The sequence below is a fragment of the Rhinolophus sinicus genome, chromosome 1 (assembly GCF_057876585.1).
Source record: "Rhinolophus sinicus isolate RSI-liver-muscle chromosome 1, RSI-T2T, whole genome shotgun sequence".
Classification (NCBI taxonomy): domain Eukaryota; kingdom Metazoa; phylum Chordata; class Mammalia; order Chiroptera; family Rhinolophidae; genus Rhinolophus; species Rhinolophus sinicus.
In genome coordinates this window covers 8729968-8744662 of record NC_142501.1, presented here as the reverse complement: position 1 = coordinate 8744662, position 14695 = coordinate 8729968, and the positions used below count along the sequence as shown (strand labels likewise).

General features: G+C 40.6%; 1 protein-coding gene across 5 annotated transcripts in view; it reads left to right on the top strand.

The window, feature by feature from the left end:
• The window catches only part of XPNPEP3 (X-prolyl aminopeptidase 3), a 56321-nt gene that overhangs the window by 38471 nt on the left and 3155 nt on the right, over positions 1-14695 (top strand). For 3 of the 5 annotated variants that reach the window (XM_019734494.3, XM_088796321.1, XM_074326454.2), the window contains 3 exons: positions 2327-2507; positions 3810-3930; positions 8532-12108. In XM_019734494.3, the coding sequence (XP_019590053.3) occupies positions 2327-2507; positions 3810-3930; positions 8532-8698 (469 nt within the window). In that variant the 3' untranslated portion in view covers positions 8699-12108. Of the gene's footprint in view, positions 1-2326; positions 2508-3809; positions 3931-8531; positions 12109-14695 lie in introns of those variants that run through there. The other 2 variants (XM_088796315.1, XM_074326453.2) reach the window with 1 other exon arrangement.

The window sequence follows — 14695 nt, the reverse complement described above, 5'->3', positions numbered from 1 at the left end:
GCAAAACAGGTGAAATAATCAGAACTGCATTTGCCTCTGGGGGGTGGGGATATTGATTAGAAATAGACGTGAAGAACTTTCCGAGCAGATGACAGTGTTTCTTCTATATTGTAGGGTATGGGTCTGGATCAGTCAGAATTCTCCAGAGAAACAGAAACAATAGGATATAGTGTGTGTTGATAGGTAGGTGGATTGATTTATAATGATTGGTTCATTTTAAGGAATTAACTCATGCATTTGTAGGGGCTGGCATGTCTGAATTTTGTAGGGCAAGCTGGAAACTCAAGCAAAAGTTGATGTTGCTTTCTTAATGTACAATTTTTCCTCCAGTATAGCAAGGCAGTTCTAGCATTTGAATTCATTTTGGTAAGCTACCTTTTGGCCTATGTTTCAGCCAACCAACCAAATAAACCTTAGAGCCTTTCTGACCCCTCGAGATACGACACTGAATCCAAAATCTCTGCTTAGTAGACTCATACCAATAAATTCGGCCTGACCCAACTTAACGTTCCTTCTACCATTATTCCACATGTTAATATCCATTCCCACACATGCGTGTATTCCCAGATTATTGTCTATATAAGTAGGAAAAACCATGCATTCTCTTTGAATGGTTATGCACCTCCTCGTGGGTCACACTTTGTACCTAACTTTTCATGACTTGCTGGGAGTAGTCTAGTTAAAGGTCTAGAAACAACTACCAAGGCAGCTGCCCAAGGGGAGATACTGTGGCTTCTCAGTCAAAACAGAGTCAGTCTCCCCAGATGGGTGGAAGGGCTGCTTCTACCAGCCAAGAAGACTTAGCAGAATTTAGAGCTTCAGTGTCCCCAGCTTCATCAGGATTGGTACATTCGTTTATCAGAATTGTACAGCTCAGATCTCTTCATTTCAGTGTGTGTAAAATTTACATTGAAAAAACTGTAAAAATATTTAGTAATACTGTGATGAGGTGGAGTATGGGTACTAACATAACTGTTGATAATGGCTGAACCAGGAGATGGGTATGGAGGTGTTCATTATACCATTATATTGTTGTATTTAGTATTCCTGTATTAGGGGACATTTAGATTGTATCTGTTGTAACTATAAAAACATTACAGTGAACGTTTTTATATATTCAAGCTTGTTTTGAATTTCAAGTATTTTCTTAGGATGGATTCTTAGAGCAGAATTACAAGCTCAGATGTTATGAGCATCTTTGAAGGCCTTTGATTTCATTGGCTGTACTAATTTACACTCCCATCAACAGTGCATCAAAGTATTTCATATACCACCCAAGCTTAATTTTTCCTCATTTTTCCACATGATTGCTGAAGAAATTATTATTCTAAGGATCCCTAGAAACTAGTAAGTTACTAGTAACCAAAATATAGACTAATTTATCCCATGACATCTGCTTTGCCTACAAGAAGTCGATCCCTAAGCTTCTTTTTTTTTTTAATGGTAACAAAATGGAAAAGGATCAAGGGTCAGCCTGGTCTGGCCCTCTGCCTGCATTCATGGCCGGGTGCATCTTCTAGCCTCACCTCTCGTGTATCTGCCATTTGAAGGAGAGACTGTTTCTGCTCCAGCTTGAAGGGTTATTGCTCTTCCTGTACAGCGTCTAGAGTATGATCAAGGTCCTGTCAGTGATGACATGTTGGTGCTGATGAAGTATCTACAATGCCCATCATTGCTTGGAATTTTTCTAATCAAACTTAGAAGCAAATGTTAAGCAAAAAATAATTCCACAGCTGAAAGCTTTTTTTATTTTTAAGAAAGGGTGTGTGGGGCCGTACTGCTAGCTAGAAAAGGACCAGGTCCTGGGGCATGAGATCTAAAGCACCAGCAACAGGGCTACATGGAGAAGGCAACCTGTCTGCTGTCCTGGAGTTCAGGGGCGTGTTTTATACATTATGTTTCGAGGAAGAAAGATGTAAGCTGTTTTGAAAGAATTCACATTGGCTACAGATAAGGGAGGCTGGAAAAGATGAAGCAGGACTGGTTCTATGATAGGGCACAGTCCATGAGAAAGAACTATTTACTGCTTTTGGTTGGTTACAGGCAACAGTTCTTCACGTTCATTCATGCATATGTGGGAGTGCTATGGTGTCTGGTGGTTCTAGGAGATGCCTGGAGGTTGATGCAAAGCTCCAACATACATTCAAATAGGAGCAGTCTTTCGTTAGTTGGCCCACAGCTGTTAACTGGTTAGCTATTCCTGTCCCGTCCTCTCACTCCGGCCGCTTTAATTTAATTTGTAATATCTCAGAATTTTCTCTTGTCACAAACTTCCTGCAAGGTCAGATCATTCCAAATGTGAGTTCTTTGGTTTTCCTGTCTCCAGGTTCACAGCACCTCAGGCAGAACTCTATGAAGCTGTTCTAGAGATCCAGAGAGATTGTCTGACCCTCTGCTCCCCAGGAACAAGCTTGGAAAACATCTACAGCATGATGCTGACCCTGATAGGACAGAAGCTTAAAGAGTTGGGGATCGGGAAGAACATTAGAGAAAATAATGCCTTCAAGGTACTCCATTTCTCAAGAACACCTGATATGTTTCTCGGTTTTCATCCTATGTAAAGTGAATTCGATTTAGAAGCGGTCCTTGGGATCCTTCGTGGGTAAGAGGGACTTACCATGCTTCCCCAAAAACAAGACCTAGCCGGACAATCAGTTGTAATGCATCTTTTGGAGCAAAAATTAATGTAAGACCCAGTATTATATTATATTATATTATATTATATTATATTATATTATATTATATTATATTATATTAGACCCAGTCTTATATTATAGTAAAATAAGACCGGGTTTTACATTAATTTTTGCTCCAAAAGACACATTAGAGCTGATTGTCTGGCTAGGTCTTATTTTTGGGGAAACACGGTAGATTGAACGTGGATTAAAACAAAGGGAGTCAGTACTTATTTCTCCCAGAAGATGGCAGTACATTCTGATTCATTGCGTACTGTATAACTCAATCCTCAGAACATAAAATGAAGTCTGGTGCAGACAGTGCAAAAGAACACAAAAAGGAGAAGAGGTTAGCTTAATTCTTCTGTGGTAATTTTGAAAAGGGAGAGGTCAAAGGGGAGGGTGTTTGTTGCTCAGTGACATCGTTGAGATTTTCACAGTATCCTCAAGGGCCATGTCTTTAATGAATTTCATCTACATCCAAAATGTAATGGTGTTCAGTAAAAATGCAAGGCCTCAGCTTTAATTTAAGATGCTGGGTGGTCAAGCCAAACAGACTATTAAAGACGTCTCCCATCTCCAAGTTTAGGCTGCCAGGGTTTCTTTTATCAATAGGAAAGAAGCTATCAATTCCTCGTGCTCAGGCCAGAGAATCTTTAATTAATGGATAGAAATATCCAGGCTGGTAAATGCCTACTAATTACCGTGTTATTTGGTGTTTCATGCCTACTCCACAAGTTGCTGTGATATACTCAGGGTCTTCAGAGTAGACTCCCTGACAGGGAAGTGTGAACATTGAGAAGAGAATTATTGTAGCATAATCATCTTCCCTGCCCCAACAGAAGAGATTTTCACTTGCCATAGTCATTACTGGGGTAACCCAAGTCAGCATGTGTGTCGTATATTAAATAGTGGGACTGAAGACGTGGGTTAGTTAGAATGCCACGGGCAGAATTACATACGAGAGGTGGTAGTTCATCGGGTCTTTTAAGCATTAGCCAAAGGACAGGTTAAACATAACAGTGGCAGAACCACGAGCGAGGCACTAACGCATAGCTCACTGATTTATGCATGCCCAACTTTCCCCATGAGTGGTCACTCCTCTAATGGCACTGTGGAAATAACCTTTTCCAGGCTGCTCGAAAATACTGCCCTCATCATGTCGGCCATTATCTTGGGATGGACGTCCATGACACTCCGGACATGCCCCGTTCCCTCCCTCTACAGCCTGGCATGGTGATCACAGTGGAGCCAGGTAAGGGGAGGTGCTAGCAGCCTGTTACCCCTTGGGACATGTAATAGTAGTGTCAAATAGAAAGGTAAAAATTTATATATAATTCAGTGAGGAAAATGAAATCTCCAGTGTAAAAGATACTTTTAGATTTTTCTTGAGCTTTCTTATTTAACATCATACAATTTGTTTAATTTGACTTCTCCAGTAAACAACAGACAGGGACCACTTTCTATAAGTAGCTATTAAGAAATAAATCATTATTTTAAATATTTTTTTATTTTTGAATTACAGTTGACATACAATGTTATATTAGTTTCAGGTGTACAACATAGTGATTAGACATTTACATAACTGACAAAGTGATCACTCCAATAAGGCTAGTACCCATGTAACACTAGACATAGCTATTACATTATTGACTACATTCCCCATGCTGTACCTTACATCCCCATGACTGTTTTTATAACTGACAATCTGCATATCTTGATCCCTTCCCCTTTTTTACCATCCACCCCAACCCCCTTCCACCTGGCAACCATCAAAATATTCTCTGTATCTATGAGTTTGTTTCTGTTTTGTTTGTTTATTTTGTTTTTTTAGATTCTGCATATAAGTGAAATCACATGGCATTTGTCATTCTCTGTATGACCCATTTCACTTACCATACTACCCGCTGGGTCCATCCATGTGGTTGCAGATGGCAAGATTTCATTCTTTTCTTATGGGCGAGTAATATTCCATTATATTTATGTTCCACTTGTTTATCCATTTATTCATTGATGGATACTTAGGTTGCTTCCATATCTTGGCCATTGTAAACAATGCTGCAATGAACATATGGATGCACACATCCCCCTGAAGTAGTGTTGGGTTTCGTTAGATAAACACTCAGAAGTGGAATTGCTGGCACCTTCTTTGTCTCTTATTGTAGCCTTTGTTTTAAAGTCTATTTTGTCTAATGTAAGTATTGCTACTCCACCATTTTTTTTCATTTCCATTTGCATGAAATATATTTTTCCATCTCTTTACTTTCAGTCTGTGTGTGTCTTTCAATCTGAAAGGTAGCATATGTATGGGTCTTGTTTTCTTATCCATTCAGCCACCCTAAGTCTTTTGACTGAAGCATTTAATCTATGAGTTCTGACAGTTAAGTTCGCGAACTTCTTACAGCAATGTTGCTAACCTTTTTTGATGTCAGAAGGATTATCCATTATGAGTTTGTACCAACTGGACAAACAGTTAACCAATTTTACTATTTGTAAGTGCTGAAAAGGCTGTGTGAAAAAGTTAGACGACCTGAACTTTTCACCAACAATTCATGGCTCTTGCATCACAACAATGTACCAGCTCACACGGCACTGTCTGTGAGGGAGTTTTTAGCCAGGAAACAATTAACTGTATTGGAATACCCTCCCTACTCACCTGATCTGGCCCCCAATGACTTCTTTCTTTACCCGAAGTTAAAGGAAATATTGAAAAGAAGACATTTTAATGATATTCAGGACATCATGGGTAATATGACAACAGTTCTCATGGCCATTCCAGAAAAAGAGTTCCAAAATTGCTTTGAAGAGTAGACTAGGCCATGGCATCAGTGCATAGTTTCCCAAGGGGAGTACTTTGAAGGTGACCGTAGTGATATTCAGCAATGAGCTATGTAGCACTTTTTCTAGGACAAATTCATGAACTTAATTGTCAGACCCCATATTTACATTTAAAATAATTACTGTAGATATGTAGTTATTGCTATTTTATTTCTATTTTTTGTTTTTGTTTTTCCTTCTTGAAGAAGTCCCTTTAACATTTCTTGTAATACTGATTTGGTGGTGATCAACTCCTTTAGCTTTTCTTTGTCTGGAAAGCTCTTTATCTGTCCTTTGAATCTAAACGATAGCCTTGCTGGTACAGTAATCTTGGTTGTAGGTCCTCGCTTTCCATCACTTTGAATATTTTGTGCCAGTCCCTTCTGTCCTGCAAAGTTTCTGTTGAGAAATTAGCTGACAGTCTTATGGGAGCTCCCTTGTAAGTAACTAACTGCTTTTCTCTTACTGCTTTTAAGATTCTCTCTTTGTTTTTGACCTTTGGCATTTTAATTATGATGTGTGTTGGTGTGGGTCTCTTTGGGTTCATCTTGTTTGGGATTCTCTGCACTTCTTGGGCTTCTATATCCATTTCCTGTGATAGATTAGGGAAGTTTTCCATCATTTCTTCAAATAGGTTTTTAATTCCTTACTCTCTCTTCTCCTGGTACCCCTATGATGTGAATGTTGGTATACTTGATGTTGTCCCAGAGGCCCCTTAAACTGTGAGTATTCTTATGTTTTTGGATTCTTTTTTCTTTCTGCTGTTGTGATTGGGTGTTTTCTGCTACCTTATCTTCCAAATCGCTGATTTGATCCTCTGCTTCATCTTTTGATCTATTGATTCCCTGTAATGTAGTCTTCAGTTATTATTGTATTCTTTATTTCTAACTGGTTCTTTTTTGTGTCTCCTATCACTATTTTTATGTTTCCTATCTCTTTGTTGACGTTCTCCCTGAGATCACTGAACATCCTTATAACCAGTGTTTTGAACTCTGCATCTGGTAGATTGCTTATCTCTATTTTGTTTAGTTCTTTTTCTGGAGTTTTATTTTGTTCTTTCATGTGGGACATGTTTCTTTGTCTACCCATTGTGGCTGCCTCCCTGTATTTGTTTCTATGTATTAGGTAGGGGTGCTGCATCTCCTGGTCTTACTAGAGTGGCCTTATGTAGTAGGTGTGCTGTGGCGCCCAGTAGCACAGTCTCCCTGGTCACCTAAGCCGGGTGCTCCAGGTGTGTCCCTTATGTGGGTTGTGTATGCCCTCCTATTGTAGTTGAACCTTGATTTCTGTTGACATGTCAGTGGGAGAGATTAATCCTCAGGTTGATTGGCTGAAAGGACTAACTATGTACGACCACAGTGGAGGAGTGTTGTTCTGGGGCTGACCTCACAGAGCAGGATTCACTTTAGCGGGGCTCTAGTACCTGCTGAGTCCGCTCTTTGGGTGTGTCTTTTGTGAAGGTAGTTGGGTGGTGCCTGGTGTGATTCGAAGCTGACCACTAAGTCTGTTGGTTCTGGGGCCTCTTGGGTGGGGCCCTGGTGCAGGCCAAGGTTAGCCACTGCCTCTGTCCTGCCCAGGGCTATCTTGTATGAGCTACAAAGTGATCTGCAGATGGTTGCCACTTGTACTTGGCTTGGAGGTGCTTAGTAGAGGCTAAGCTGCAAACTGAACCTAGCTGACGATAGTGCTTGGCTAGGGGCTGCTCAGCAAGAGGTATGGGGCACACTGAGGCCAGATACTGCTTGTTTGGGGTTTGTGAACCTCTGAGAGGTTTTGGGAAAGTCCACAGCATGAGGCAAGACAGGTCATTTATATGGAAAAGCCACTGGGAAACATCTTGGGTGGGCCCACAAGTTGGGTGGGGCGGGGTCTCTCGAGTAGTAGTGGTGGGCTGCTCACCCTTCTGAAGCCCCCGCGCTTTTCTGCAGAAAGACACTCGGATTCACCATTTCTTAGTTGCAGCTCCTCTGCAAACTCATTGAACTGCCCACATTATCCTACTTCTTAGTAACCAAATCCTTTCTCCTAAGCGTCAGAGAGAGCTGGCAATCTAATGGTTCACCACTGTGTGATGCCAGGCGTTGGGCAGATTTGAGCAAAGTGTGGCTGTGTGTGAATATCAATTTTTAAATACTGATGCTGTTTTTGTCATGAAAATAGATCTCATTCTTAGATTTCTAAGTGTTTTCATCTTTATATAATTAAAGCTGGGACACATATTTTATACCACCATTTGAACCCAGTCATACATTGCTATCTGTGGCCTTACGTGCCATTTAGTCCAGTCTGGTCGGTACGTGGGTGCTTCCTTAGACTTTGACTACATTTTCCTTTGCTGATCTTTTTTTATCAGAGCAGCAATTGTGAGTGTAGTAGAGGAAGTTTATAGTTTTTTTAATATGAAAAGACTGGCCGACTTCATGATTAGAAAAGGTTCCTTGGGCTCTTAATTTTCCAAATATTCATTATAGTCTTCCTATTTATCTCTTACTTTGCGTTGTGTATATCAATTACATTTATGGCTTGTTTGAGAGGGCTTATTTGAGTATTTCTGCAGCCTCTGGTTGTTCAGGCTAATAATCTCTAAACAAGTATTTTTAAAATACCTTATATCTTTCTTTTAGCGTAGTGCCCTTTTTCCAGGGGACTACTAGTCAGACAGAGAAACAGTGCATTTATATAATCTACTGGTTCCCAGCATATATTGACACATTCAGGAGTTAAGTAACTTCAGTGACCTGCTTGAGCCACCAGAATATGACACATTCATGATCAGCATTATCGCAGTTGTATGGAGCCTGTAGTCTGGAATACAAAATAACTGTAATAATAGTTCTAGTAATGATAGCCAACATTTATTGACCATTATGTACCAGACACTTTTATATGTATTATCTCATTTCATCTCCACAGCTCTCAGTAGGTACTGTTAAGATCCCAGTTTTACAGATGAATTGTAACAGAGAGGTTAACTTACTTGCCCCAAATCATCCCGTTACTTCCGTTTATGAATAGCACATTCTTCTTTCTACTCCCTAGGCATTTATATTCCCGAGGATGACAGAGATGCCCCAGAGAAGTTTCGTGGTCTTGGTGTACGAATTGAGGATGATGTAGTGGTGACTCAGGACTCACCTCTCATCCTTTCTGCAGATTGTCCCAAAGAGATAAATGACATCGAACAGATATGCAGCAGGGTCTCTTGACCCTCACTGCAGCCCACGTGTATCTCAGGTTCAAGAGAGGTGTCCGCTGGCCTCTGGGCACGTGTGCTTTCTGAGTGTCTGTGTGTGTACCTTGTAATGCGTGTTCCATTCAGGAGTGCAGCAGCTGTGTGAAGGGATGTGATTGTGTATATGGTCTTTTTTTGTCTTAAGTCCCTGGAAATCTGGAAAATTAATGTAACTTTAGTAACATTAATTCTGTAGAATTAATGACCCAGGCAAGTTTAATTTTTAAACATAAAGAAAGATCTCTGGTTACGTATGTCCATGCATTCCAGTTAACACATTTAAATGTAAAGAAAATTCTCTCCTTCTGCTCAGGTCTTTTCCTTTCTGTGCTTTTGCTGTGATCCACCTAATAGCATAAGATGTTTCTACGATGCTGATATTTTGAGCAAATCACCAAGGTCTACCTACACTGAAAGCCACCCATCAGCGATTGTGTATGGCCAATACGTACCTTCCATAACTCCTGCCTACCTAGTCTAGAGCTTTCTACCAGGGCCACATGAAGCCCTCATGTGCACTGGTGTCCTGCAGTCCCACCATTCAGCCACAGTCCAGGTTCCGGCAACATTAGCCATCAAGCAAAATGGTTTTGAGCCTTTCTTGCTATTGGTTCCCTGGGGCCAGGAAAGTGTTTAGATTCTTGATAAGAAAGGAAATGGAGAAAAAAGAAAACTATATAGGTGTCTGCTACAGATCCAAACCTCCATCCCTCTTCTCAATCTAAATATGACTCCTTTCCCAGACGTCCATACTTCCTTCATAGGTTCTTAATACACTGACCCTCATAGAATACCCTTGAAGCTGCTGCCCTGGCCAAGGGCTAGTCCTCTATTTACCCGTAGAGTCAGAGGAATGGCACCCAGTTTTCCCTGGTATCATTCTGTGATTCCCTCTCGTGCTAACAAAAACAAAATGTGGACTCCACCAAGTGCCTGTAAATATCCTCTGATCCTTTTCTTTCTCTGACATTAGCACTGGAAGGGCAGCGATAAAGAGTCTTATTTCCCTCAACATAGCATTGGATGCAATTATACAAGAACTCAGTTTGCAAAGTGAACAGGGCTAGATTGCTGAAGATGGGTTATTGGGGAGCGTCCGACTTTAAAAAGGAAAGCTTTAAGAACTAGAACCCCTCCTTTAAACCTGGCTATGAGCCCAAGAAGTACAAAATGTGCTGATGATCAGAGCATAAATTTGAGGGTTTTTAAGAAAATATTTGTATTAACGAAGCACAAGATGGGAGATTAACACTCCCTGTAGTGTTAGAGGTTTGCTCATTTTATCAGGAAAACCCAAGGTACAGAGCCCAAAGCAGACAGGCAGTGACTTCCTCGGGAGACAAAGACAGTGTTTTAAACCAAAGTGACAGAAATCCTGTCCTGACAGTCCTCACCCACCAATGCTTGGCTTCTCTAACCTTATCTCAGCAGCTGTGGGGATGGATGGCTGCACAGCTGGCGTCATCATCCCCGAGCCTGCCCTCCCTCCAGCATCTCAGTCCAATGCCACTGTCTAAAAGAGGGGACTGAAAATAAATTCACAACTTGGGCTTCTCACCCCTTGGGCCTCTATGGCTCCAGCAACCCTTGGATTGGGTTTCCTTTGTTCATTTACAATCCTGCAATAAGTAATTTCCTTTATGTCCTATAAAGCAGTTTCTGTGGTCTTAACTTTTTAGCTATTCGCCTAGGTTCCTTTTAGGTAAAGCAGCGTACTTGGACATGAAACAGACTCCTTCCAGTTAGATTCTAATCAAGTTCCTCAGATGTCACGAATAGTATTATAGTTAGAATGGCTGTTGTGGAATTCTTCTAGTGATTTTTTAGTCCCTGACGCAGGTATATTGTCCTTTGAGTCCCACATCAACCATGGCAGCTAAACATTTGAATCAGACTATCAGAACCATCAAGAGATGATGTCATGGTCATCTCAGAGCAATGTTTTAGGGGCTGTCTGATGTACCCAGAATTTGTGAGCAGGTAATTGTGTGTAGTGCAGGAATCATATCCATTCCTCATCATGCCACAGACATGCCGCACATTTCCCTCCATGTCAAAATATAACGAATACTTCGTATATATAGCAACCTCTCCTAGAATGAGAGCCTGGAATTTAAAAACTCCTCCAAATGCTCTACTGGAATTTGTCTCCCTGAACTGAACCGATGAGTTTGAATCATTAACGATACCACCTAAATGAAGGGAGCAGATCTAGATAGACTCCGCCACATACTTTCATGTGTTTATTTCAGGAATTGCTCTTTTTCCCCCTTAAGGAAACGGGCTGTGTTTTTTACTTAAAACACAGCAATGGAAACACTGAAGTAAAAACTCTCCTCATCCCAAGTCATAATATCCAAGTTAGGAAGGTAGCTCTGCTGGTGACTTCAAGTTCTTTTGGTGCGTCTTCTTTCAAAACGTTATTTTCTTATTAATTTTTTAAGGTCAGAAAGGGAAAACTCCTATTATAGGAGTTATATCTTAAATTGAGATTAAGTTAAATCCCCCAGATAAAGACATTGAAATAAGTTAACCCCCTCAGATAAAGACATTGTAACTCATAGAAAAGTTGGGCCTTGTATATTTTTCAAAATGTACATAACCAGTACCCTCTTCAGCTTTCTTAATAAAAGAAAGATTGCAAATATGATACATGAGAGCTGCCTCTGCTTCTCTTGTGCCCATGTCACAAGTATAGTGACATCAGTCCAGCTATCAAGGCCTTTGTAACACAGTGTTTCCTACAACTGCTACCAGTAAAAGAGTTAGAATAGGAAATAGACCATATCTGCCATACCTCAAATGGCATTTAATAGATGAGAATGTAACTTATTATGCGTGTATGTTAGAAACTAAGTGAGGGTCCAGGATGGTAACAGCATAAAGGACCCTGCTTGGAAGAGGTTTTTATGGTTTTGTTAATTTTTTTTAATTTAAGCTGTTAGGGTTAGGTTTTAAGTCTGGGCTAATATACTTCAAGCTGAAGTGTTTAATATTCCTGGTATAATGAGAAGATGAATACATCATGAGAGCCTAATATTAGAGCAGAATTCCATTGTTACAAATTCTGTGGGTCCTGTCTGCTCCTTACCTCTGCCTCTGTGTCACTGAGGAACTTGGGGTAAACATCAGTATTGTTCGGATCCCAGGTCCCCATGAAATCAAGGCTCTTGGGCTGTGCTCCATGAGGATCTGAAAGAACTACAGTCTTTGTTAGCATTTCTTAATGCTTTGTATGACTTTTGTGCAATTATATAAATTCAATTTGGACAAAACGCTGTTACTTTTAAGGCTCTGTCCACTGAAAATAGGTACGTCGTTCCCCAACAGGGGGAAAGCATTTGTTACTGTCATTTTAAAAATAAACTATAAAACAATATAAAAGTGTATGACTTGTGTGTTATTTTCAAATCTAGAGTTTGCAGCATTAAATTTGAGAACATGTTAATTTATAAAATATTTTATTTTACAGAGTATTCATTAACTGCTGCCACAAAATCAAGATAGTAAACTTGAGATGATTTTATTAGTCATGGGTGGGGGGAACAATGGATTAGATCCAGCCCATTAAAAGATTGACTCAAGGATAATTATGCTGACTAGAATTTACCTTGCACATAAAAATTTGTGGCACTATATAAATACTGATCTAGATTTCCACCAGTTTTCAAAGCCAGTGGTTCTGGATAATTGCCACTAAATGCTATCTTTCTTTCCCTAGGAAAGTTGGGATTAGGAAATCCACAATGGTATATTAAAAATGTTTATAAAAATAGTCATCCTGGAAAATGTGGATTCAATATTTCATTGCTCAGTGGTTACGCTTCTCTCCATGTTACATAGATTAAAATCTTTCATAAACTATAGCCAACCCCTGCACTGATTATAATCTGGGCAGTGGACCATACATTATACATAAATGATTCTTTACTGTAGGAATCACTATGCATAATAAGTTGTACTTGACGTTACATAAAATAGAGCAGGGACAGGGTCCACCTGCATAGACCTGAAAGAGTCTGCCTTGACAAAAATATTTATGAGTATGGTGGTTCCTCAAAAAATTAAACGGGTTGGCCCAGTGGCTCAGGTGGTTGGAGCGCCATGCTCCTAACGCCAGGTCGCCCGTTCGATTCCCATTTGGGCCAGTGAGATGTGCCCTCTACAGTTAAAATTATGAACAATGGCTCTCCCTGGAGTTGGGCTGCTGTGTGCTGCTGTGAGCTGCTGGGCTACCCTATGCTGCCAGGAGCAGCTGGTGTCCAGCGTGAGTGGCCAGAAGCCAGCATGAGTGGCCGGCAGCTAGCGTGAGTAGCCGTGGGCTGATGTGTGCTGCCATAGACTATCGTGTGCTGCCATGAGCGGCCAGTGGAATGGCCGGCAGCCAGCATGAGTGGCTGGCAGCCGGAAAGAGCGGCCGTGAGATACTCTGAGCAGCTGACCAATGACTGGCGACCGACTGCCTCAGCTGGGGAGGGTGGGCAAGGCTCTTAACACCAGCATGGGCCAGGGAGCTGTGTCCTACACAACTAGACTGAGAAACAACGGCTTGAACCGGAGTGGGAGGGGGAAGCGGAAAAAGGGTAAAAACAAAATGAAACAATATCATTTGATTCAGCAATTCGACTTCTGAGCATATACTCAAAAGAATTGAAAATGGATTCGAACAGATACTTGTACATCCACGTTCATAGCAGCATTATTCATAAGAGCGAAAAGATGGAAACAACCCTAATGTTCAGCGGTGGACAAATGGATAAACAAAATGTATATATCCGTACAATGGAATATTATTCAACTTTAAGAAGGAATGAAATTCTATACGTGAACCTTTAAGGCATTATGCTAAGTGAAATAAGAACCAATCAGTATGATCCGCCTTTTGTGAAGTTGCCTAGAGGAGTCAAATTCATAGAGACAGAAAGTAGAATGGTGGTTGCCAGGGGTTGAGAGGGGGGAAGAGGCATTAGTATCTAATGGGGACAAATTTTTGTTTGGGATGATGATAAATTTCTGGAGATGGATGGTGATGATGGTTGCACAACAATGTGAGTGTACTTAATGCCACTGGACTGTACATTTAAGAATGGTTTAAATGATTTTTTTTGTATATTTTACCAGAATAAAAAATGTTAACTAAGAAAAGAACTATATTAGCATGTGGGCAAGGAGAAGAGGAGGGCTAAAGGCAGACTGAGGTTGACAGTATTTATGTAATTAAAATAAGAATTAATAAAATGCTAAATCAGTATCACCAAGTAATAGGAGTTTGTAATTTTATGATCCCTGCAATAATCAGACTATGTCTGAAGTATCGTGTGTATTTTGGGGTACCTAGTTTTAAAAAGATATTCCCAAGAGAGTTACCAGGAAATAGTGTCATAAAAAGTGGTTGAAAAAGTGGAGGCCATTGGGGTGGAGAAGAGAAAGGCAGGGAGAAGCATGGTGGCTGGCTCCAAATAGTTGAAAGCTGTCATGTACATCTTCTGTTTTGCTGCTCCATTAGGAAGAACCAGAATGGGTGGAAACTAACACTCGCATAGAATCAGAATTTTAGAGGTAAAAGGGATGTTAGTGACTTAGCCCAACCCCCTTACAGAGGAGTCTAAAAAATGGCATGACTTGCTTTAGATCCCACAGCTAGTTAGTGCAGTCAGGTTTACAAGGATGTCTCCTACACCTCCAGAATCAGGGTGCCTTTCACAACAGCATGCTAATTCCCACCGCCCATTCCAAACCATGTCCACCCTCCAAGATTTCATTACCTTCTTAAAATTAGCTAAGTATGTCCCCCTCCATTTTCAAGGAAAATAGCAACTCATGAACTCACTCCCTCACTCTCTTAGAGGTCAGCGTGCAAGACTCTATTTTGTTGTCATTTCTTGAATGAATCAATTGACTCACTAAGCTAGTAACCACTACTCTGAAACCAACTAGGGTGACAAAAGGCACACATTATCATAAAACTTAA